General features: G+C 39.0%; 1 protein-coding gene across 2 annotated transcripts; it reads left to right on the forward strand.

Moving 5' to 3' along the window:
* The first annotated feature begins 827 nt into the window (after positions 1–827).
* Positions 828–24,082, forward strand: tbc1d23 (TBC1 domain family, member 23). Of its 2 annotated transcripts, XM_027146587.2 has the most exons (19): positions 828–982; positions 11,347–11,461; positions 13,055–13,160; positions 13,840–14,044; positions 14,629–14,752; positions 14,867–14,991; positions 15,100–15,146; positions 16,197–16,300; positions 16,504–16,626; positions 16,767–16,859; positions 17,477–17,647; positions 17,936–17,978; positions 18,104–18,210; positions 18,501–18,628; positions 19,573–19,617; positions 20,522–20,610; positions 20,727–20,862; positions 21,427–21,621; positions 22,800–24,082. In XM_027146587.2, exons 1-19 carry the CDS (start codon positions 945–947, stop codon positions 22,882–22,884), a joined length of 2,079 nt encoding a protein of 692 aa, XP_027002388.1. In that variant the 5' UTR covers positions 828–944; the 3' UTR covers positions 22,885–24,082. The 2 variants fall into 2 exon arrangements, with proteins under 2 accessions (XP_027002388.1, XP_027002389.1); XM_027146588.2 differs by lacking the exon at positions 19,573–19,617.
* Positions 24,083–24,164: the final 82 nt, after the last annotated feature.

Raw genomic sequence — 24,164 nt, forward strand, 5'->3', positions numbered from 1 at the left:
TGATCAGGAAGGCCAGCTCAATCCTGGGGATTCCTCTGGACACTGTACAGGAGGTGGGAGAAAGGAGGATGGTAGCAAAACTGTCATAATTGCTGGAGAACGACTCTCACCCCCTGTATGAAACGGTTTCATCTCTGAGCAGCTCCATCAGTGACAGACTGTTACCTCCTAAGTGTCTGAAGGAGCGATACAGACACTCTTTTCTCCCTGCTGCTATTAGACTTTACAGTTGACTCCCAGTGAACCAGTCACCATAATTACACACTAGATCACTGTTTAACTGAAATAATAATAAAGTATTTTAAACATGAGCAATAACAGAAATTTTGAAAAAAAAACCTGCATTACCTGTGTGCAATATGTACATCGGGTTGTGTATATACTGTATATTATATTATGTCTCTATTCTTTTATATATTTGCATTTCTTTCTCTTGGCTGCCGTAACAGAGAAATTTCCCCATTGAGGGACACATAAAGGTATACCTTATCTTACTGTATCTTACTTTCCATCTCTCAAAGACATACAAGAAGGAGGATTGTCTGTGTTGATTGCACTTTTGTCTGATTCCCTGAATCTTTTCTAGAAAGATTTTCTAGAAACTGTGCTTTACTTTACTTAAAATTGACCCCATTTACCTTAATTACACAAATGACACTGCAGTTACTCCATAATATTCCATTCATACCTATTAAGATTACAGTCCAGATAACAGATCAAAGTTAAATCACTGTTTAATATGAAATATCCCATAAATATACATTATGTGGGAAACGTGCCTTCATTAAACGAGCATATTTTATTGCACCATTTTAGTTCATTTTTGTTGTTACTGGCGGAAAACAAAAAAGCCACGAGTGTGAAAACAACACACTACGCCTGTGCTTATTACGACACCACTGTGCTACTTTTCGGCTCTGTGTGACGTGGACGTCACCACAGCAATGGCGGACGCTGTAGAGGAAGTGCTCCAAAGCAGCTGGTAAGCGAGCGACATCTCGTCTATTACGTTTTAGTTTAATAAAAAAAAATATATATATATATGGAGCTCATTTACTTGTCTTAAAACCAGTCGGTACCTTACGCAGAACTGAACGTGTGAAAAAAAAGAGCAGCTGTTTTGTGCTAAACTGCTATCCTGGCTTTTTTCTTCTTCTTCTTCGAGTAGTATCTCAAACGGCTGCTTACTTCAAATCTAGTGCACTAAAAAGTGTACAAGCTAGCATTAAGTCACACTCGCGTAGTGCGCGTGGATAGGGAGACATCGAGTGATTTGGTATAAAGCCATTGTATTGTTAAGCCGCTTCAGTCTGACATACATTTCTCACTAAAACGGCTTTATTTTGAACGCGTCGGTTTTTTAACAATAGTCACTTTTACTGTTAGACGTCATAATGATACTAAAACTAGTCGAATATTGTGATGAATTAGATATCCGTCGTGCTGTCTGTTACTATTTAAAGTGATCGATAAACGTTTGTTTTTAATCTCACTTAGCTGTGTGTCTCCCAGTGTAAAATGTTACCACAAAGCTAATCAGTTCTTGTAATATTTAGATTTGCTTTAATCATTTGAAGGGTTGTAGGTATTTTTTTTAACAGATGCTAAATATTTCCGGGTGCCACCTCTGATTGTGTGTGAATATAAACTGGCATCAGAACAGGATGAGGTTGGAAATTAGAAATACAACCAGTCAAAGGTCTTGTTTCTTATCTCTCAATGATTACAGTCTTGTGTTTTACTTTCTAGCTTTTTTGTTCATTTGGAAACGTGACCTTAAACTCTATTGACCTTAAACCCTGAAAATGGGATGTGGTAGATCAGTGGTCCACCAAGCTGCCACTGCTGGGCAACCCTCAGTTGTATAAATTGAAATAAAAATGTAATTCAATAAGAGTGTCTGCTAAATGATGCCGTAAATGAAAACGTTGCTTGATATCATTTGTCATTTATTCGACAAAAATATCTATATATGAATGAAAGGCCCGATGGTGAATGATAAAATGTCTTCATCAGCACTTGCTCCAGAAATAAAACACTTTATTTATTTATGTATGTATGTATGTATATATGTGTGTGTATGTATTTTATTTTTTTTACAAAAATATCCTAATTCTCTGAGACAGTTCTCCAATGCATGATGAACATAGATACAACTTTGTTGTCATTACATAATACAGGTACATAACAACGAAATGCAGTTTGGCATCTACCAAAAGTGCAAAGAGAATCAATTGTGCAAATAGACAAGTGCACATCCAGAGCGACTTAAATTTATTTCATTTATCCGTCTGAGCAGATGAGGGTTAAATGCCTTGCTCAAGGGTCCAACAGCGGTAGCTTAGCAGTCCTGGGATTTCAACTCACAACCTTAACTAGAGGTCTACTATTTATTCAGAGAGTGAAATTTTGGAACCATTCAATTTATTTAAGTTTTCAGTTATCTCTTCTCTTTTCACTGATGGAGACTTAGGCAAAACTGTTCATATCAATTGCAGAAAAAAGCCATCTTTATGTTTTCTAAGAGCTATCATCCACAGTAATATCGCATCTCTTTATGTTTTCTGTGTGAAGCCATCCTCAGCAGAAGTGTGTGGTTTCCAAGTGATTAGATCTCCAGCTAGAAGTAGAGCGTCAGATATATCGTGTTTCAAATCATCATGATCAGAGATTCATCCTGTTTCACAATGCCCTTGCAGGCTTAATATCGAGTAGGTTAGTCATTTTGGTATTGGTAGTGTTGAGTACCACATTTATGCTGATTCATTCATGATGGTGATGGACAAGAATTTACAAGCATGATTTATGTCCTCACTTAACGTCATGTAACATATAATTCACTGGATTGATTGTGAAAAAGTGCCATGTTAGATCCAGTACTGACCCAGAGACTCAAGATCGGATCTAACGTGGCACTTTTTCACAATCGATCCAGTGAATCTTAACATAATACATGTTACATAACGTTAAGTGACGACATAAATCATGCTTGTAAATTCTTGTCCATCACCTCATGACTATTGAGAAAAGCTACAATGATCCCGCAAACTTTCATTCCACTCAGTCAGGAGCCACACCTGTGAAAGAATGAATAACTCAGTGCTTCATTGCTGTGTTTTTTCTGCTAATTGTAAGTATAAGATCAGTGCGTAGCTGAGATCTGAGCATTGGCATTTTTGTTGGCCAAACTTTGGGAAGTGCTGATCTCTGTACCGAAGATCCTTGTTTTCCTTTTCCTGTTCTGCTGAATACAAGCCCAGGAGCTCTTTGTTGTACATTGTCAACAGTCAAGAAGAAGCTGTCTGTATACATTATCATCATATTATGTTTTATTTGTAGCTGGGAGTTTTTTTATAAGGTGCAGATGTGCAGCCAGGTAATTTTCCAGACAGTAATATCATTCATACATTGGAATGATTTTTCGAAAGTTGTTCATCTATCATCTAATTTCTGTCTCTTTATAGCTGGAAGTTTGACTGTCTAAAAAAAAAAGGTTAAAGGTTGGAATGTTGTCAAATGACGTGCTGAACGACAGCGTTACCATCTACAGAACAGACCGTTTCTGTTTCACTTGTACTGTTTTTCGTCCTTTTTTTGTAATTAAGATGGATTTTGAGCATATCTTTCTTACGGGTTGGTATATATGACAAAATGACTCGTTCCAGGGATTGGTTAATAGTTCTGCTTTGTACACACCTCAGCAGAAACCCACTTCATCATCTTGACACATAGAACAGAAGATACCTTTGCAAAACCAGCCTCCAGTTGGGTTGGTTTAAAGCTTATTTATTCTCTATAGTCAGACCCACAAAAACTTGCCTCTTCTGAAAGGGCTGAATGTTCGATCTGAATCGTTCGATTCGAGTTTAGACCTGACTGAGCTTTATTTTTTGTGAGATAACCCAGTACATATCCTGTATAGTTGCTGTCCCTAGTCTTTTCACCTCTGAATAAACTATAAAAGCTTATTTAGTACTCAGAATTGAAAAGATTTTAACTCAAGATTTATGGTTTCATTTCCTTTTTTCACATGACAGCAACCTACCAGGAATTGTGAAAGCTAGCTTGGGTTTAGATATGTAAAACCAGGTACTAAACCTTATCTAATTGCTTCTTATCATAAGTCACAGGACTAAGTTCTCTCTTACATGACATCACACATTATATTACTGCATTATAAAGCTTTTTTTTTTTATTTTAAAAAAAAGGACATAAACCTGGACTGACAGTTGGCACTTGACTTCTTGGGTGAATGTAGGGTCAGGATATCTTTTGAAATTCCTATAGATATGGTCTTTGAGGACAACAACCTCCTAATCAATACACAATTGTCAGACTATATATGACTGTAGAAAGGAAATGGTTCATCACACCCTCCAGTGTCACCCGAACGAGGACAAGGTTCCCTTTTCTTGTGTCTGGCTTCTCTCAAGGTTTCTTCCTCTTCCATCTAAGGGAGTTTTTTTTATAATCTTTGTATAATACAAAACTTTTTGCACTATGTTTAACTATGTCCATTGTTAAAAGAGCTATACAAATAAATTTGAATCGAATTGAATATAGACACACTGTATGGTAGGCGTCATCAGATTTGATTGGACCTGAGGCCACATTTACATTTACATTTACAGCATTTGGCAGACGCCCTTATCCAGAGCGACGTACATAAGTGCTTAAATCTCTAACATTGAATACATTAATGCTGGTTCACTAGGTTACATACTTAAGATACCATGAGTTTAAAACATTTGTTCAAAGTTACAATGAAAAAGTGTCAAAGGTTTTTTTTTTTTAAATGCAAAGGATAAGGAAAGAAGTGCTAGTTGAAGTGCTTCCTGAATAAGTAGGTCTTCAACCGCCGCTTGAAAATAGCCAGTGACTCGGCTGTCTGGACCTCTATGGGAAGTTCATTCCACCACCTTGGTGCCAGTGCAGAGAAGAGTCTTGTAGTATACTTGCCTCTTACCCTGAGAGATGGTGGAACCAGTCGAGCAGTGCTGGTAGATCGGAGGTTACGGGGTGCAGTGCGAGGAATGATGAGAGCTTTGAGGTAAGAGGGAGCTGGTCCATCTTTGGCTTTGTAGGCCAGCATCAGTGTTTTGAACCGGATGCGTGCAGCTACCGGAAGCCAGTGGAGGGATTGCAGCAGCGGGGTGGTATGCGAGAACTTTGGCAGGTTGAAAACAAGCCGGGCAGCTGCATTTTGGATCATTTGCAGAGCACGGATTGCGGTAGAAAATGGATGGATGGATGGATGGATGGATTGCGTTCATAGGTAGACCTTCCAGCAGTGCATTGCAGTAATCCAGTCTAGAAATGACAAGAGACTGAACAAGTACCTGGGCAGTCTGTGTGGACAAAAATGGCCGAATCCTTCTAATGTTGTAGAGAAGAAACCGACATGAGCGAGTCACATTTGCAACATGAGAGGAAAAGGACAGTTGATTGTCCATGGTTACCCCAAGGTTGCGAGCTGTGGCTGAAGGGGAGATCAGATCGTTGTGCAAGGATATAGCAAGATCGTGACCTGGGGATGAATCACCTGGGATGAACAGCAGTTCAGTTTTGCTAGGATTGAGCTTTAACTGATGAGCAGTCATCCATGATGAAATTTCTGTCAGAAATTTGTGTTTCCCATTGTGTTTCCTTAGTCATCTCATACCCTCTCATCCAGTGAATAATAATGTTCATTACCATATATTAAAAAATATTGTTTTTGATAAGAGGGTTCAAACATTACTGCTTAGACCTGTGCTCATATGCTACATAATGCATTGTGTACATAATAAAGCCAACATTTTGCAGGCATTGTTAAAGCTGTGCTCATGGGCCTTCTTTAAACTTTAAACTTTAAAACTAAACACACTAAACTAAAAAGTTGGAAGCAGACAACTGTAAAAGATGTCACTGTATATTGTAGTCTGACCAAGAGGCCAAAACGTGCTTCAACATGACCGTGCAAAGCACGTTCCATGAAGACCTTTGCCAAGTTTGGTGCGGAAGAGCTCAAGTGTTCTACACTGAGCCCTGACCTCAACACTTCTGAGATGAACTAAAACACTGACTGCACTCCAGACCTCCTCACCTGCCATCAGTGCCTGAGTTCAGTAATGCTCTTGTAGATAAATGAACACAAATCCCCAAAGCCCCACTCCAACATCTAGTCGAAAGACTTCTGAGAAGATTGGAGTTTATTATAGTAGCAAAAGAAGACAACATGTGGAATGGGATGATCAGTGTGGTGTGTACAAGGCTGTGATGGTCAGGTGTTAGGGTATGCTATTTAATATTTAGTCATATGCATTGGGTTAAATTTACTTTACACAGTTACATTTATTTAAAAAAAAAAGCCGATGGAGAATTCCAGCTTACCTTTCACTTCTCTTTGTGTGTTTAACGATTGGCCTTTCCGCATGCATCCTGTTTAGTCTAATAGTTAATGACACGTAAATTTCCTCCTGCTCACCCACATACATCTACAGTGCAAGAGACTTATCATCTGTATGTAGTTCTATATATTAGTTCATCTTCATGACCAGACAGTGTTCAGTACCTTACCTTCTATTTAGTTTATATTAAAGTGTGTATTCGATAGATCGAACTTCCAAAAAAAAAACATTTGATGCCCAAATTGTGCCCTTTAAATGGACAATATCAGTCAGATACTGTAGACTTGTACCTAAGAATTTCAATGCTTAAAAATTGTATACAATTGTAGAAGGGAATTGATTACATATCCTATTGTCTGGTGTCACTATTAAAAAGGATGACTTCCTCTCAGAGTTTTTCTTGCACATTGATTAAAGCACTGTTTAACTAACTAATATGGAATGGTATCACAGCTGGAGTCACAGAGAGAAACACAATAAGGAGGCTTTTTGGAAACAGCACATGTGAGTCTTCTTTCCTCAGGAAACTGTTTGTTTTACATGTTTGCCTGACTACACTTCCCAGCGAGGCTCATCTGGCTGTTTAAATTGACTTATTAGAGGCATTAAGCTGCTCAGATGCAAGTGGCCACAATCCATTATAGTTTTTTTTTTTTTTAACATTCCAGATTTATTCCCTTTTTTGTTGTTACAATAATCCTTACTCATCTAGGAAGGCTTTCCACTAGATTTTGGAGGGTGGTTGTGGGGATTTTGGCTCGTTCATCCCCGAGCTTTAGTGAGTCAGGTAGTAATGGAGCACCATTGGTGTTCCAGTTCCTTCCACAGCTGTTCAGTGGGGTTGAGGTCAGGGCTCTGTGCACCACCACTTGATTTCTTCTGCACTAACTTTGACAAACCACGCCTTATGTATTACCGAGTTCCAGTGAAATGAAATTGTAAAACTACAAAATACAAAGTTATTCTATCCAACTGTGTTTTCAATTTTGGAGCAACAATTATGAGACAGTTAATTGTTATATATGAACCATTGTGGCAGCTTTTGTGTGAATAATTTTTTTTTTTATTCTAAAACATCCATTAATAGTTCACACGCATGCTTCGTCCTGTCTGGATTCACAGCACATCCACGCTCGACAAGATCACTGTGTCGTCACTGTGTACTCACACTTGTGCTCTTCAGACACGAGAAGAAACACAGATACCAAAGCAACCTTTTCTGAACGTGTCTGCTGTGCTCTAGCTTTGAATCTAGGTAAAAAATGCTGACTTTCTACTGTTGCTCCATCAGTCAACAACATCTCTGCCGTCAGAAACCCACAATAGCATCTATTTTGCCATCTTTCATCCACGCTATGATGGTGGAACCAGTTTGGTGACTGTAAGTGATGGGGATTGTTTTCACAACAGAAGGAGAGAGTCTGTATGTTTGTGTATGACGTAGAGCCAGAAGGTGTGTGGGAAGGCGGCGCTTTGTTCGCAGAGTTGTGTTTATCTCAGCGGCTATCTGGCAGATGGCAAATCATCTCAACCCTGAGACTGTCTGCTTGTGTACATCTTTATTTGTTATATGTATTAGTTGTGATTTATTAATATCTCTATTTGTCTTTTGTGAGGTTCTGAAAGGAAATCATACTATATGAAAGAGTGATTTCTAAATATCACCCTGTCTTCTGTAACATCCCAAGAAATCTTGGAACTGTCCAAAATGCTTTTTTTTTATTTTATTGGCTTCTCGATACTCACAGTGGCACTAAATTACAGGATTGGAGAAGGACCACTAGACTATAAGTGATTTTTTTTTTACCCAACAACCCAGTAGCTAGTTCTACTCCTGTAGCCTGTTACACCAGTAGAAAACTGTATTCAAGTTCAGTACATGCTACAAACTGACTGAAATACACAGCCTGTAATAGCACATATGAACCTAAGCCATGATGAGAGACAATATCTAATCGCAGTACTGGTTTCCTTTTACCTTCTTTTTTAAATAGGGAATTTGTAACTTTTTTGGTTTTTGTGATACAACAACATTCAGAACTCACTTTATACCCTGAGCTCCAACCAAAAATTGTGTTAATTTTTATTGCACAGGTAACCGAGCTGGACCACATGTACTATACAGCAACATACATTATGTACAACATATGTGATCAGAACCAGTGTTGAGAGGAACCAAACGAAAGAATCGGAGTGTAGAAACTGGTGACTGCTGTGAATTTCTCATACCGTATATTTATGTACTTATTTATGTTATTTGTTGTTGTCACGAGTGCTCATGAAACATGAATGCAACGTTCATGGTCCTGAATCTTGTGGCCAGAAAACTACAAAATCATTAGATGCTCTGAGGCCTTTGGGGAAAAATGTCTAAGACTGAGAATAATTGCTATGTGACCCATGAGCACTGTTTTGTAAATGCACTTCTTACATGCATGTGTGTATTCTTACTCTGCCTAAAACCCTAATGATTTATTTATATCTTACGTTTTCTGTTTCACTTTTCTGCCGAATTTTTATACTTTTTGAATTTGTTAGGTTATAGAAAATATTTTTTTGTTTTGCTTTGGCATATTCTAGGTCGTGCCTCTCATTGTGATGTGGCTAAATGGGTGGGGTTTTTTTTTTCATTCCATACTAAATGAAACTGGTTGAATGGCGAGTCAGAGTCAGTGTTGATTTATTAACCTGGAGAATCATGACCCAACTGCAGACTTTACATCGCTAACTGTATCCAGTTAATCTCTTTATTCGCTGCTCAGAATTAGACCTTGTGTTATTGTGTCATGCAGACATTCACACAGCGCTTGCATACACAAAGACAGAAGCCATGCTCATCCTGTCTGACTTTTATAAGATTTGCTTTTTTTTTTGTCCGTAACCGCTAGCTTTTTGTAAGCCGCTGGCGTCTCTCCCACACGTCGTTTTTTTTTGTCTCGGCCATTTTTAGACTATTTTCCTAAGGCTGTTCTGATGATTAATTGCATTCACATTTGCACGTCAGACATTTTTGCTCTGTACACATTAAGTAAACCACATTTGTCACACTTTGATGGAGGCCTGTTTTCTTGTGGGGATTGCATGAGTCCTTGTTTGATCTTTTAGCTTGAGTAGGTCTCTGATCTCAAGCTGTTCAGGTGCCATTTAAACTCCACTAACCTCAGTCACTGAAGAGCACTCATCAGAATCAGAATCAGAAAGAGCTTTATTGTCAAGTATGTTTGCAAGTACAAGGAATTTGCTTTAGTGTCATACGCTTCCAGTACACAGAGCACCAATAATCCTTACAGAAGTCTGAATCGTTCTCTGTTGTCCTCTGATGTCTGATTTTGTTGCTAAATAAAAACACAGATTTAAGCAACCTCTATCTGGAACAACACAGCAAGGTAGTGCGTGTGTCCGTCAGTCTGACAGCGTGTGTGACCCTGTCTGTATTTGCGCCAGTGACCGTGTGAGAGAAAACTCTCTTGCTACAGACTGGTAGAATAAGTGCCTACCCAATTCTAGCTAGTCTCACAATTCAGATTTCTAGCATTTGCACATGACTGACCCAAATAGCAGGTGACTAAACGCAGACATTTTCCTGGGCCTTATCATCAAAATGTATTTACATTTTGTTTTTTTCTCGTTAAATAATATATACTTGGAGCATTTAGGTGCCTTGAAACAACCAAACTCCTTAGTTATCTTTAAAGACGAGATTATGTAAAAATATTTTTGTGAGTAGTGACTATAATGACATTATTTACATTTGCACTATTTAATGTAGAGTATCACCCAAATGAGTCTGGTTCCACTCGAGGTTTCTTTCTTGCCGCCGTTGCCTCCGGCTTTCTCATTAGGAATAGGGGTAGATATATATAGTATAATAAATTTTAAGTTTAGATTAAATTTAGAACTTTAATCGTATATATTCATTTATTTATTTTTATCCTTATTTTTTCTTATTATTAATATTAATTTTTTAAATATACAATATACTTTTCTCTCTCTCTCTTCTGTTTCCATACTTCTGTAAAGCTGCTTTCAGACAATGGGAAATTGTTTAGTCTAATTGTTTATTCTTTTGTCTGTCAAAAAAACACACGTTTTGACATATGAAGCTTTCCTTTCTTCGTGACAGAGCATGTCAGAGCCTTTAAGAGTCTGAAACATGCGGCTAGAAAAGTGTTAAATAAATAATAATAATAAAACAAAGGACAGACATTCAGATGGTCTGTGTCCTGTGGAGCACTATCTCTGAGTTTACAGCATTGCTCTTTACCAGATTTCTTCCATTCTGTACTAAAATATCCTAAAGGTCTATGATGTCAGCTTCTAAGGATCGCAGGTGATATCTGATGTCTGCTATTTATTTGACCGCTCATTAGGATATTTTTCACAGAAAGACGTAAAAGTATAAAATACCTTTTAACTCCATATGTGTGTTTAATGTAATTACTCACTTTTTAAGGTGACAAACCGTTTTGGTTATGGTTGGTGAAACTGACAGTTTACTTACACAGTGTGGTTTAAAGGGTTGGTGATACGAGAAATATACTATAGCATGATACTTAAAGTAATTTCTCTGACACAGGATATTTATCACAATTGAACATTAAACAAAACAGGAACACTGTGGAAAACCTAATGTGGCGGATTTTTCTTTTTTAAATGTGTATTTCTTTTTACATATGTGAAAAATAACACCAAATTTAACAAAGAGAGAAAAATGTTCACAAATATCTTTAGTGAATGTAACTTTTACAATTTCTGAGCAACATAACAGAAAAGATCGATGTAGGCGTAATTCCGAAGCGATAGTATGAACGACTCCTTCATCCTGTAAACCTGATTATTGAGTTGTCTAAGATTTGTTTATTGAGATGATCTTATGAATATCACTAGTTCTTATTTAAAAAAAAACTTTAGCACTGATGCACATACACCTTTTTCTAATAGTGTGTGTATGTTGCAGGGATGATGACCTAGCTGACGCTCGTGACTCTGTAGGTGGAGATCTGGATGCTGAGAAGGATGGCGTCATTCAAGTCCAAAACCTGCCACCTGCTCAGAGAGCAAAGCTTTGGATGGTCTGTCTATATCTGTCTGTGTCTGTCTGTTTGTCTCTGTCTGTCTGTATCTGTATATCTGTCTGTCTATCAGTGTATCAGTCTATCTGTCTGTCTACACACGTGGACAAAATTGTTGGTACCCTTCGGTCAATGAAAGAAAAACTCACAATGGTCACAGTAAAAACTTTAATCTGACAAAAGTAATAATAATATAAAAATTCTATTAATGTTAACCAATGAAAGTCAGACAACAAATCATAAAAAAAGCTAGATTGGAATATGCTAAACTACATGTTGACAAGCCACAAAGCTTTTGGGAGAATGTCCTATGGACAGATGAGACAAAAATGGAACTTTTTGCCAAGGCACATCAGCTCTATGTTCACAGATGGAAAAATGAAGCATAATAAGAAAAGAACACTGTCCCTACTGTGAAACATGGAGGAGGCTCTGTTATGTTCTGGGGCTGCTTTGCTGCATCTGGCACAGGGTGTCTTGAATCTGTGCAGGGTACAATGAAATCTGAAGACTATCAAGGGATTCTAGAGAGAAATATGCTGGCCAGTGTCAGAAAGCTTGGTCTCCGTCGCAGGTCATGAGTCTTGCAACAGGACAATGTCCCGAAACACACAGCTAAAAACACTCAAGAATGGCTAAGAGGAAAACCTTGGACTATTCTAAAGTGGCCTTCTATGAGCCCTGACCTCAATTCTATTGAGCATCTTTGGAAGGAGCTGAAACATGCGTCTGGAAAAGACACCCTTTAAACCAGAAACAACTGGAGCAGTTTGCTCATGAGGAGTGGGCCAAAATACCTGCTGAGAGGTGCAGAAGTCTCATTAACAGTTACAGGAATTGTCTAATTGCAGTGATTGTCTCAAAAGGTTGTGCAACAAAATATTAAGTTAGGGGTACCATCATTTTTGTCTAGGCCTGTTCCATGAGTTTAGTTTTTTAAATAATTCTGTTGAAGCATGGTTGAAAAGCAATGTCTGTCTTTCATTGGTTAACATTCATAGAATTTTTATTTATTATTACTTTTGTCAGATTAAAGTTTTTTCTGTGACCATTGTTTTTCTTTCATTGACTGAAGGGTACCAACAATTTTGTCCAAATGCGTATATCTCGCTATCTATCAGTGTGTGTGTGTGTGTGTGTGTGTGTGTGTGTGTGTGTGTGTGTGTGCGCACATGCCTGTGTAAGTGTGTCTGTATGCTGCACTGATCTTATGAACTGCTAATGGTGTGTCTGGTCCCAGTACTGCCAGCTATTACAGACAGCTTGTGTAAAAGAAATCAAATGTATGAGTAATGTATATGAGCATGGTAAGAGCATGAGCAGGTGAACACCGTGTGCAAAATCTCTGTGAGAGATCTTAACAGCGGCTCCAGCTGCTCCCCGAAGGACACTGAGAGCTGCCTTATTGATCCCACGCTCATTAGTGAAACCTGAGATGGTCACTGTGGGCAGAGAAGAGATGTACTGGGATCAGCAGGCTCCTTCTAATGCAGCTTGCCACATTTCTCTTTTTCTTCTCCTGTCACTTTATCCTGTCCTCCCTCTTTGCCCTCCAGATTGATGCCATATGATTTTGCTTTCCCCGTGTTTCAGATTGCTCTAAATGTGGCAGGAAAAGGAGACAGTTTGTCCTCATGGGACGGGGCTTTGGATTTACCAGAACAGACCCTCATACACAACCGAAGCCAGCAGCTCATTGGTGAATAAACGCTATCACTTCATCTTTATATATTTATATCTTGATTTGTTCATGAATTACAATTCATGCTGACTGACACACGCATCATGTTTCCTCTCAGGATATTTGTTTTTGATTTAAATTTGTCACATTTAAATATCAGTGCGTAATTAATTCACATTTATATAGCAAGTGTTAATCATCTAGACTGAGTGTTTTTACTGTTGTGTTTAAGTGGCTTCATCTGTTACATTAAAAAGGAAATTGAAAGCATTTTAGAATAATTTGTGATTTATTTGTTTGAATTCCTACACATGTGATTGTTAGTCATTTTTAGCACAGATTGTGGAATTGTGGACATTTATTTGCACACGATCCTAAAATGTATTTAGGATTATTTTAGCATTTTCTATGCTGTAATATCCGACAGTTATTTGGAGGTTAGAGCGTTGTAAGTAAAATAATACCAGAATGGAAATAAGAGTCAGTGTGTAAAGCCTTCATCCATGCAACACTGCATCTGGCTGACCCAGAAAAACAAAAATTACAAAAATAGCAAGTCCCAGGTTCAAAATGACATTGATACACATACGCACACACTTACATGCACACAAAAGGCAGTAAAGGACCATTGTGTCTGTTTGGTGTCTCAAAGAATTTCCATGCATGAGATCTTGACCCGTGACCTTTGTGTGTTTAGATCAGCTGGGGCTTCCTGCAGAGGACGGCCGGGACCTGGTGGGGGACGTGGAGGCGGTGATCACTTTCTATTGTAAGTCACGAAATGTGACGTTCACAGCTGACCTCTGCTGGCCCAACCTGCTCAAACCCCTGCTGGGCCTCCAGTTAGCCCGCAGCGACCTCTACAACTGCTTCTACGCCATTATGAATAAGTACATTCCCAGGTATGTATGGTGTTTAGGATTTTAGGTTAAACCCATGCAAACTGTTCACTTTAAGTTGCCAAAATCTGTCCTGCGAATCTACTTAGCTTTGTCAGAAAGACAAACCAGCGTTCAAGTCAAGAGTCAAGTCAAGAAGCTTTTTATTGTCATTTCAACCATATATAGCTGTTGCAGTACACAGTGAAATGAGACAACGTTTCTCCAGGATCAAGGTGCTACATAAAACAAAGACAGGGCTAAGGACATGTAAGTAGTCTTAGCGACATAAAGTGCAACTGTGCAACCTGGTGCAAACAGTGCAGGACAAGACAAGCAAGACAGTGCAGGACAAAAGACAGTGCAGGACAAAAAACAGTGCAAACATTAAGTTACAAGACAATACAAAAAGTACAAAAAATGCAATACACAAAAGACAATAAACAGTAACAGAAACAGCGCCGACCGACCGGTGTAAATACTGAATGTTCAAACAATATTTTGTGCAGTAAAAGAATGAACAGCAGCAGGTATATCTTTGACGTATATCTATGACGACGGCCGTGCTCCATTTACACTTCCCTTATCGAGTGCACTTCTCTCTGTAGGGAATGTGTGCCGAAGGGACGACCATTCCACCTGTACAGACTACTGCTGCAGTACCACGAGCCTGAACTCTGCTCATTCCTCGATACCAAAAAGATCACACCGGACTCGTACGCTATAAACTGGGTCAGTATATTTATTTACTCACATTGGCTAATCTATAAATAAATTGTAATATGTGAAATGTTGTATGAAGCATATTGACCTCTAAGTTCCATGTTTGTCTGTGTGTCTCTACAGCTGGGCAGTCTGTTCTCTAGCCACTGTAATCCTGAGGTCACTCAGGCCTTGTGGCACATCTACTTCCAGCAGGCTGACCCCTTCCTCGTCTTCTTTTTTATGCTTGTCATTCTTGTCAATGCCAAGTACTTGTTTCTTCACTCTGCAGTTTTTTAATTTGCGTTTATTTCAATACATTATATGGATTCTGTGTCGTTGTGTAAACATTTTTTTTGTTTCCCTTTTTTATCTAGAGACATGATTGTTTCCCAAGAAGGAGACAGTAAAGAGGAGCTAATAAGTGAGTTGATGGTCTAATAATATTCACTTCATGACCATGCTTTAATGTTTGAACAATAGCTGCATCCCAAATGACGTACAATACACTGTGCACTTATACTATGCACTGTGTACTTTAGCGTCCCTCTGAGTTTTGTCTCAAATGGAACACTAGCGTTTTATTTATTCCCAGATGATGGCAGATGATGTCAAACACATGTAATGTGTCACTGGAGTGTCATCTCTCATCAAGCGTTGAGTACACAAACATTAAACATTCAGTATTCTCAGCTGAATATGTGTATTATCTTTGCACATTATGCAGTTTCTTGTCATCTTTTTGACAATTTCTTGTCCTATATTCCTATCTCTATACTTAACTCAGTGTAGATTTAGGTTTCCATTTCAATTTAGAAGCTACAACTCATATATTTTAAAAATGAGCTCTGCGTGGTTCATGCCTCAGCTGTGCCCTTGCAATGTCAGGGGAAAGTGAGGAATAGCCAGCAGTGTTTTCATACCCTGAGAGGCACGGCTTGCCCGTCACTAATGGCACTGTATGCAGCAATTAGGACAAGGATCTGTAAGTGCTCATCAAAGAAGTTCAGGTACCAAACAGTTAGGGATTGATCATGTGTTTTGCCCAATTCCATCAGGGTTTGGCAAACATCCTGCTGTGAATTATAGAAGAGATCTGACCAGTTAGAAATAGACTTTTAAAGGTTATGAAAATAGTTCCACTGCATCGATAGTGCATATATTTTGTTTAGCAACACCGTCATGATGAAGATAGTAGTACACAAGTAAAAGTAATGTGGTCCAGAATGAAAAAAAAAAAGTAGAAATAAATAATTTCTGTTCTCTTATAGAAGATACAAGATTATCTATCGATCGATCTATCTAATAGTTTTTTTGTTTGTTTTTTTCCAAAACTATATACGAATAGAATATCCTGTTTAGAAATATTTCTGCTCTTATAATGATCGTCAGATGCACTATACTAATTCAAAGGCATAGTGCTTTATTGTCTGCTTTATTGTATGTTTTGAACTGCATATATGTCTGTGTTCAGAAATGTTGGAACAGTCACCTGCCCTGTTGGAGGCCGAGGACATCGAGGATCTGTTTTCACTGGCACAGTATTACCAAAGCAAGACACCCGTCTCTCTCCGAAAGGTCAGTTATACACAACATTAGCAGAATTATGGCCCTACTGCACTTCTATTTCATAGATTTTACACAAATAGCTCTTGTAGAGAACTTTTTTGAATATTAATTTCAGTGTACAAAAACAGAGCACTACAAAAAGACTCAAGCAGCTACATGGGCACAATACAGTAAAAGAAAGGACGTCAATTTACATGAATGTCTGTGTGCAGGAGAACCAGAACCTGTTTGGGAGCAGTCTAGTGGCTCTGAAGGAGGAGGACATGGACCTCAGTCAGGCGCTATGTCTCCCTGTGTCTGTACCTGAGATCCTGCAGGCCAATCAGCTGCAGTCTGTGAGTAGATCAGATTCTGGCGTATTCCAGTGTGTCAGACATCTTGCTGCAGTAAGCCTCAGATCTTTCCACTCTTGTGCGTCTCAGTGTAGGATGCAGTAAGTGTGTGTGTGTGTGTGTGTGTGTGTTTGTGCTCTCAGGAGGGAGTGCGCTTTTTTGTAGTAGACTGTCGGCCAGCAGAGCAGTACAACGCTGGACACTTGTCCACCGCCTTTCACTTGGATTCTGATCTGGTAACATGATCTTATAGATTCATCTTCATAGTTTTTCTATTTTCTTGTCCTTCTTTTTCTTCCTGCTTCACACCTTCCTACCTTTTTACTTTTTCTCATCTTTTTTCTTTCTTCGCACTGTTGTCCTTCTCTTACTATGTCTTCACATTTTCATTGTTTATCATAGAATTTGGATTTGTCTTCTCCTCTACTACTTTTATTTTCACTTTCCTACTTCTCCTCCTCCTCCTATCTTTTATCTTTATTCTTTCTCTTGTTCTTTCCTACTTTCCTTCTTCTCCTCCTCTTTTGTCTTCTTGTCGGTCATCTTCTTGATGTAGATCGTCATCTTCCTACTTTCTTGTTTTTCTTCTGCTTCTTCCTTCTACTTATTTCTTATTTCTTCTTTTTCTTTCTTCTTCTTTCTTCCTTCTTTCTTGTTTTTCTTCTTCCTTCCTTCCTTCCTTCCTTCCTTCCTTCCTTCCTTCCTTCCTTCTTATTTCCTTCCTTCTTTCTCCTTCTTCTTTCTCCTTCTTCTTCTTTCTTCTATTTTATTCTTTCTTCTTCTCCTTTATAAGGCTGTATACTTTGCCCCAGCTACACTATCTTACCTCACATCATTTCCCTGCCTTCCTCAGATGTTGCACAATCCATCAGAATTCGCTCTGTCAGTGAAGTCTCTGCTGGAGACACAAAAGCAGTCTCTGGAGACGGGTTCAGTGGCCAGCGGTGAGCATCTGTGCTTTATGGGCAGCGGCCGAGAAGAAGAAGACATGTACATGAACATGGTGCTCGCTCACTTCCTGCAGGTCTGTAGCAAAAGTGAAGAATGTGAATTAGTGTAGTGTTTAGTGTAGGTTAAAGAATATTGCTTACAATACACACCCTACACACACTAATAGTTTTTGTACTATTTTCTATACCAGTATGTTCTCAATAGTGTTCCTCTTGTACTGTAGACATTTACCTGCCGTTACATTACATTACGCTGAGGTTTAACAATGATTACGAAGAGCTCTTCAGTGTTGTGGTCATTTACTGCTTTAAAAAATGGAAAAAAGGAATATAAAAAAAAAAATTACTTTTTTCTTTGTTAGAAAAACCAGGAGTATGTCAGCATCACTAAAGGTGGATTCATGGGTAAGTGGATGCAGCGTGTCATCACACAGACGTTTAGTTGCAGTGTGTAAATGGAGATCTTTGTGTGTGTGCACTGATAAGGGCTTTCTGCTGTGTGTGTGTGTGCGCTCTTTTTGTGTGTTCAGCACTGCAGCAGCACCTGGCAGACATTAATGTGGAAGGGCCAGACAACGTGTATGTCCACTGGATAGTCAGCACTTCAGGATCCCACAGCAGCCTCAGCTCAGCAGATGTGAGTTTAGTGTGTGTGCATGAGTAAAAAAGACTTGTGCATTTTCTGTTTTGTTCTCATGGGTACAATTTTCAGGCTGTTGTGTCTTCTGCTTGAGTAAATTAATGAGCATAAGTACCCTAAAATCTATCTGTCAGTCTTCTAATTTGAGAAGGAAAAAAAAAATCACAAAATAAGTGTTTTAGTGCCATCTAGTGGATCTGATAGTAATGTCAGCTACTTTGCTTTCTTTCTCTGCATCTATCGCTACAGCGTATTAACTGTTTAAATGCAATCTGTCTTTCAAACAGGGGGAGCTGAACAGCACAGGCGTCAAATCTCTCGTCAACAAAATGACCTTTGCACTCAAATCCAAATCAGTTAATGTGAAAGAGAAGGTGATCAGCTTCATTGAAAACACCTCAACTCCAGTGGACAGGTGAGAAATCACAGCGCCTTAAAGTAGCCCTGAACACGTCATTCTAAACTGTTAACATCATGTCTGTTGTTATTTTATGTATTATAATATTTCATATATTTTAATTGACAAGTTTTTAATAAATGTGTATAAATCATTGGATCTATAAATGTGCACAAGAAAGACCTAAAGACTTCATTTGTACCAGAGCCTTGTCCTCAAACCGAGGACACTAACGCCCCAGCTCACTAATGTTTTTGTTACTGAATGAACACAAAGCTCCACAACCACGCTCCGAAATCGAAATCAGTGTCTCCCGACAAGAGTGGAACAGGATTATTATAACAGGAAACGAGACAAAATCTGTTATGGGATGCTCAGAATGCACACATGAGCATGATGGTTAGACTTTCACTTACTTTTGTCAGTATAGTGTATAGACATGGATTGATCTATTTTACTCCAAAGGTTTGTGTCCCCTATGGTTTCTGTGTGGAAATGAGCTCATCCTGGTCTCGTATCAACTATACAGTCTACCTCCTAATTGGCTTGTGTGAAATCTTACAAACACACTGGCTATTTGTGAGTAAGGTTAAAGACCCCCTGCTCTAGAGACTTAAAGACAATGTATGATAGTCATGTTAACAAGAATGACTAAAGATTGCTAAATCAATGCGGCGAATGTTCGATCTAAATTGTGGGCATTCCAGTTATTTGTTAAACACGTTCCATGTTGTGCTTTTGTCTTTTTTTTTTCTTTCTTTCTAACTAAAAGAAGACAGTAAATGAAAATCATTTTTCTTATTCATTTTATTTAATCTAATTGTGTTTAGCAAGCCAACAGTTTAATAAACTGATTTCAAATCATGTTCTTGTATGAATCAGTAATCATCTGTGCTGTTAATGCGTAATCATCTCTGTTAATTCACTTCCTCTTCACTCGTACCTCTGTTATTCCACACTAGACTGTCTTTCACTCTGCCCTGGCCCGAGAAGGGGATGCCTGATCGGTAAGAGCCTGTTCCTGTCTGTCTGCCCTCATGAGTGCCCCACTGCCATTGAAATGCCCATGCAGGGTGGCCCTGCCCTGCCTTACATACCTCTGAGGGGCAAAGGGCAAAGTTCAAGCCTTGCTTACTTGCGCATGCACTGTAGCAGACTAACACTCATCTTCATCTATTAATGTAGATTTCTTCTCTAGCAGTAGTCATTTTTATGTTTTTGTCCAGGTCTGGTTTATGATAGTGGACTTTATTCTTCCTTCACTGTGCAGTGCTGGTTACTTGTGTCTGTAGTTGCTCTCCTGTTGTTTGACCTCTTTCTACCTGGAGGCATTTCTTCCCAAGGTTTCTTACATTTTTCTTCCTCTCGTTTATATGGAGATTTTCCTTGTTTTGTGAAGTAGATGTTAAAGATTGGACACGTTTTTGTTTACCAGGACGCATTCTGAAGCATCACCCTGTCAGTGTGGCTCTTGTCTGTCTGTGTGTGTTTAATGCAAGAGGCTCCTACAGTGTGTCCCATTCACAGAGTTTTCAAGCATTCTTCATCTCTGACAATGTCACTGACCGGATGATGACCAGAGCTGTGGGGTGCTCATGTGTTTTTAACCCTTTTGGGACGGAGTGAACATTTTTAGCTGCGATCTGTTAAAACAGACGTGTTCTGTCCTGTCTGTCTCCTGCACGCTTTGGTTATCATCTCCGATATTGCTGTTTTTTTTTTTTTTTTTTAACCTTCCAACTAACATTACTTATCTTTTACAATCCTAGATAAGGTTTTGTGCTGCTGACATTTGGAAATGGGTGCAACCGCTAAATTTGATGATGTGCTTTTAATTTGTAGCTCCAGGGTGTGTGCATGTGTTTGTGTTTGTGTACACGTTTGGTTTAATCATTTTGGTTTTTACCACAGGCATGTGAGCAGTAGTGACAGAGTGGGTAAACCCTACAGGGGCGTGAAACCCGTCTTCAGCATCGGCGATGAGGAGGAATACGACACAGGTGGGTGTTGTGCAAGGAGATGAAGAAGGAAGCATCTGTTAAGATGTTAGTCCGTGAGCCATGATTTGACTCCGTGAGTCTTCTTCATCTTCATTGTCCTCTTTGCCTCTTTTCAGATGAGATTGACAGCTCTTCAATATCGGATGATGACCGCAAAGAGATAGTGAACATACAGACATGGATTAACAAGCCAGATGTGAAGCATCACTTCCCATGTAATGAGGTGAAAGAGACTGGACACATGTTCCCCAGGTGAGACCTTCCTCAGAATGAGATCTTCTGCCTAAAGATCCTGGAGCTTTGTCGCATAGCTCCATGGTCCCACTTCACTCCTGAACTTGGGTTATTGTTCTACCAGTTTCCTCTATCTTCAAAAAAAAAAAAAACAGGCCACTAGGTGGATTGCTCTGGGTGTAAATGTGTGTCCATGGTGCTCTGTAATGAACTCTAGTACCATCCAGGGTGTATTTCTCATAATCACAATTGTTACAGAAGAATCAAAATCAAATGACACAATACCACTCTTACTTCTGTTGAAAACAATTCAGATGACAAAGTAGAAATTTACATTGTTTTACATTGGCTTCAGTCACTGAACACATCCTTTTAGTCTTTAGTTAATAAACACAGATGTAATGATAAATGTGACAGCAGGAGTGTGTGCTCCTTTTAGAAATAATCAAATCAAAAAGGTTGTTGGTTTTTGAACTACCAAGCCTCCCCCCCAGCAAGGGTGCCAATAATTTGAAACACATCAGTATATGCGACACTTAGCAGTCATATTGGCTGTAAGCGTTTTGTTTGGGTTTTTCTCAGCCACCTGCTGATCACAGCGACACACATGTACTGCCTGAGGGAGATCGCCTCACGGAAAGGATTCGCCTACATCCAGTCCAGACAGGCTTTAAGCTCTGTGGTGAAGATCACCTCGAAAAAGAAACATCCTGAGCTGATCACCTTCAAGTTTGGCAACAACAACTCTGCAGGAGTGGAAATTATGGCTGTTGAACGGTATTTACACAAACAGTTCATGATAAAAGAAGTTGTGGAGTAGAAAATTAATTTACAGGCCACTTTTTTTTGTTCAAGTGTCATTTGTCCAGTGTGGTGCAGCATGACATTATTAATAAGTCTTGTTAATGTTACTGTAGTTCAGCACTGTAATGTTTGTCGAACTGAAGCTTTAGCTACAGTCTGTAGCCTTAATCAAAGGGCCGATGTTGGTGCAGCTTTTCATTCCAATCGCACGTGATCATCTGTGGCTTTCAGTAGACTCGGGTGTAGCTTCTGCTTGATGGCAATGAAACCCACAGCAGCTCTTTGGGGGTAATATTGGACATCCCTGGTGTATATTGTGGCTATGGTCATTTTACGCTTGCGTGAGTGCTTTGCTAGTAGTAAAATGCCTTTCTGTCTTATAACAGGCCTGTAATTGCTCCACAGGTGCCCATGTCTATGATTTAGCTGTTTACATGTATGAGTTTTCTCTTGCTACAGTTATAATGGAGGCACCTGAAACCTAAACACAAGCAAAATTCATCTAATGGTGAAAGTAATTCAGTGAAGGGTGAAAGGACACAGGATTTGAAACCCACCATTTTGTTCTGGGTGAAAGTTTACCAGAGAAAAATTGTCTTGTGAGACAGTAGAAAGCAACAGAGTAGGACTGAACCGTAGTGTTTATGATTGGTTGGTTGAATAAAAAATGCTATTGCTAATTATTAATGATTGCACGTACTCTGGTGCACATCTGTATAAAATGTCTTATGAACAATGGGGAGGTTTTATGGTTGTATAAAATAAGATAGTAGGGAGATTGTAGTCAGTAGACACTACGATCCTTGTCCGATCTGACCTCATCACGTTACGCTACATTAAGAGCAAAAGCGTTAAGTTGAGCCAGTCACAGACCCTCCACTGAGAGAGATATCTGGATAAGAATATGAAAGATGCACAGGTCAGATAGAAGTAAGTTTATAGTGTGTTAGGACACAGTGTGTGGATTTGCATGTTTTGACTGGGTTTTTGCCAGATGTGTTGAAGGAGCAGTCTAAAAATCCTTTACGATGACTTATTCGTATCCTCTTTTATTCACGACGTACATCACCACTAAAAGGTGCACTCTCTCATGTGAAGTATGTAGAAGTATCTGTTCAGTTTTAACACATTCTGTACTTTCTGATCTGCAGGTATTTGATCCCGAATGCTGGTGATGCCACTAAAGCCATCAAGCAGCAGATCATGAAGGTTCTGGATGCTTTGGAGACCTCATAGATTCTCTGTTGCTCTGAGGCTTCCCTCTGGCTGTATGCAGCGAGACTGCCGTGACTAATACAAGTCAGCACAACCGTGCAGAAGGGAACAAAAAGTCTTTCTTTCTTTCATCCCATCTCTCTCTCTCTCTCTCTCTCTCTCTCTCTCTCTCTCTCTCTCTCTAAATGGTCTCCTGGGACAGTACTGACATTCAGTATTGCCAATTACATCGATGGGAGACACTCAAGACTTCAACATAAGTCTTCAACATAAGCCGTCGTTCTGTTTAGCCTTTGGCATTTTTTTCTTGTTCCTGTCAAGAAAATCTAACCCTTTAGGTGTAAAGTTGGACTTGTCGCCTCAGTCTGGATGTCTGTCAAGCCTTAATCCTGTCGCTAATCTGCTGTTTTTTTTTTTTTTAATGCAAGGAACTCGAAGGCAGAGCCTGCGGTGAGATAAAGGACTCAACTTTGAAATGCTCAGTTTTTCATTTGTCTTGTTTAATTTATTTTCCTAATTCATTCGCTCTGCAGTACACTTTCAACGACTTCTATCCATATTTATCAGAGCAGTATTTATGCCTGTGAGTTAAGAGCGCAGAATCAATGCCGCATTTATATTTTGAAACTGTTGTGGAACATGGCGGAGCACAAAAGTGATGCACAGGGGATGGATACCATCATGCAACCTTCAGTGCCCATGTATGTCACTTAAATTACAGATCTCATAAATATAATTAACTCATATGTGAGTCGTTCCTTATGGTCTGTGCTCGCAGCCTTAAAGCAGAAGTAAAAGATAAGAGAAGCAGTCTGTGGGAAAGTGATGATATTTGTATATAATGTAAAACTGTACCTAACGGTAGGCTTTGGAAAAACATATTTCTGAACAGACGCTGATGCCACTAATAAGAGCAGCCTCACTGAGGATCATGTTTTGTAATGAAAGTATTTAACATTAAAGTCATGGTTTGAGGCAACTAGGATGATAAACAATACATCACAACTCCTAACCAGCGTTTTGAGTATAAACACACGGTTCTGTTTATGAACTGAATTCCTAGAACAGATGAGGAGAGTTCACATTGCTGATATATCCATTAACCATTTGCTTTACAAACAAATCTCAGCACTTCACCCTGTACACATGTTCTGTTGAAACCTCATATTATTGTTCTTTGTAAAATCTTTTGTTTTAATAAATTTACGAGTAGCCTACACATTTGTTTGCTGTTACTTGTAAAAGTTACATCACAGATAATGTACTCAAGTAAAATCTGTGACAAACATCAACAACAACAA

Source organism: Tachysurus fulvidraco, chromosome 5 (genome assembly GCF_022655615.1).
Source record: "Tachysurus fulvidraco isolate hzauxx_2018 chromosome 5, HZAU_PFXX_2.0, whole genome shotgun sequence".
In the NCBI taxonomy this organism is placed as follows: domain Eukaryota; kingdom Metazoa; phylum Chordata; class Actinopteri; order Siluriformes; family Bagridae; genus Tachysurus; species Tachysurus fulvidraco.

Bases quoted from the DNA above. Each gene is read 5' to 3' on its own strand.
- tbc1d23 (XM_027146587.2), top strand. From the start codon at position 945: ATGGCGGACGCTGTAGAGGAAGTGCTCCAAAGCAGCTG. The intron at 14,045-14,628 runs GTATGTATGGTG...TTCTCTCTGTAG, and splicing joins ATGAATAAGTACATTCCCAG to GGAATGTGTGCCGAAGGGAC. The intron at 16,860-17,476 runs GTAACATGATCT...TGCCTTCCTCAG, and splicing joins TTCACTTGGATTCTGATCTG to ATGTTGCACAATCCATCAGA.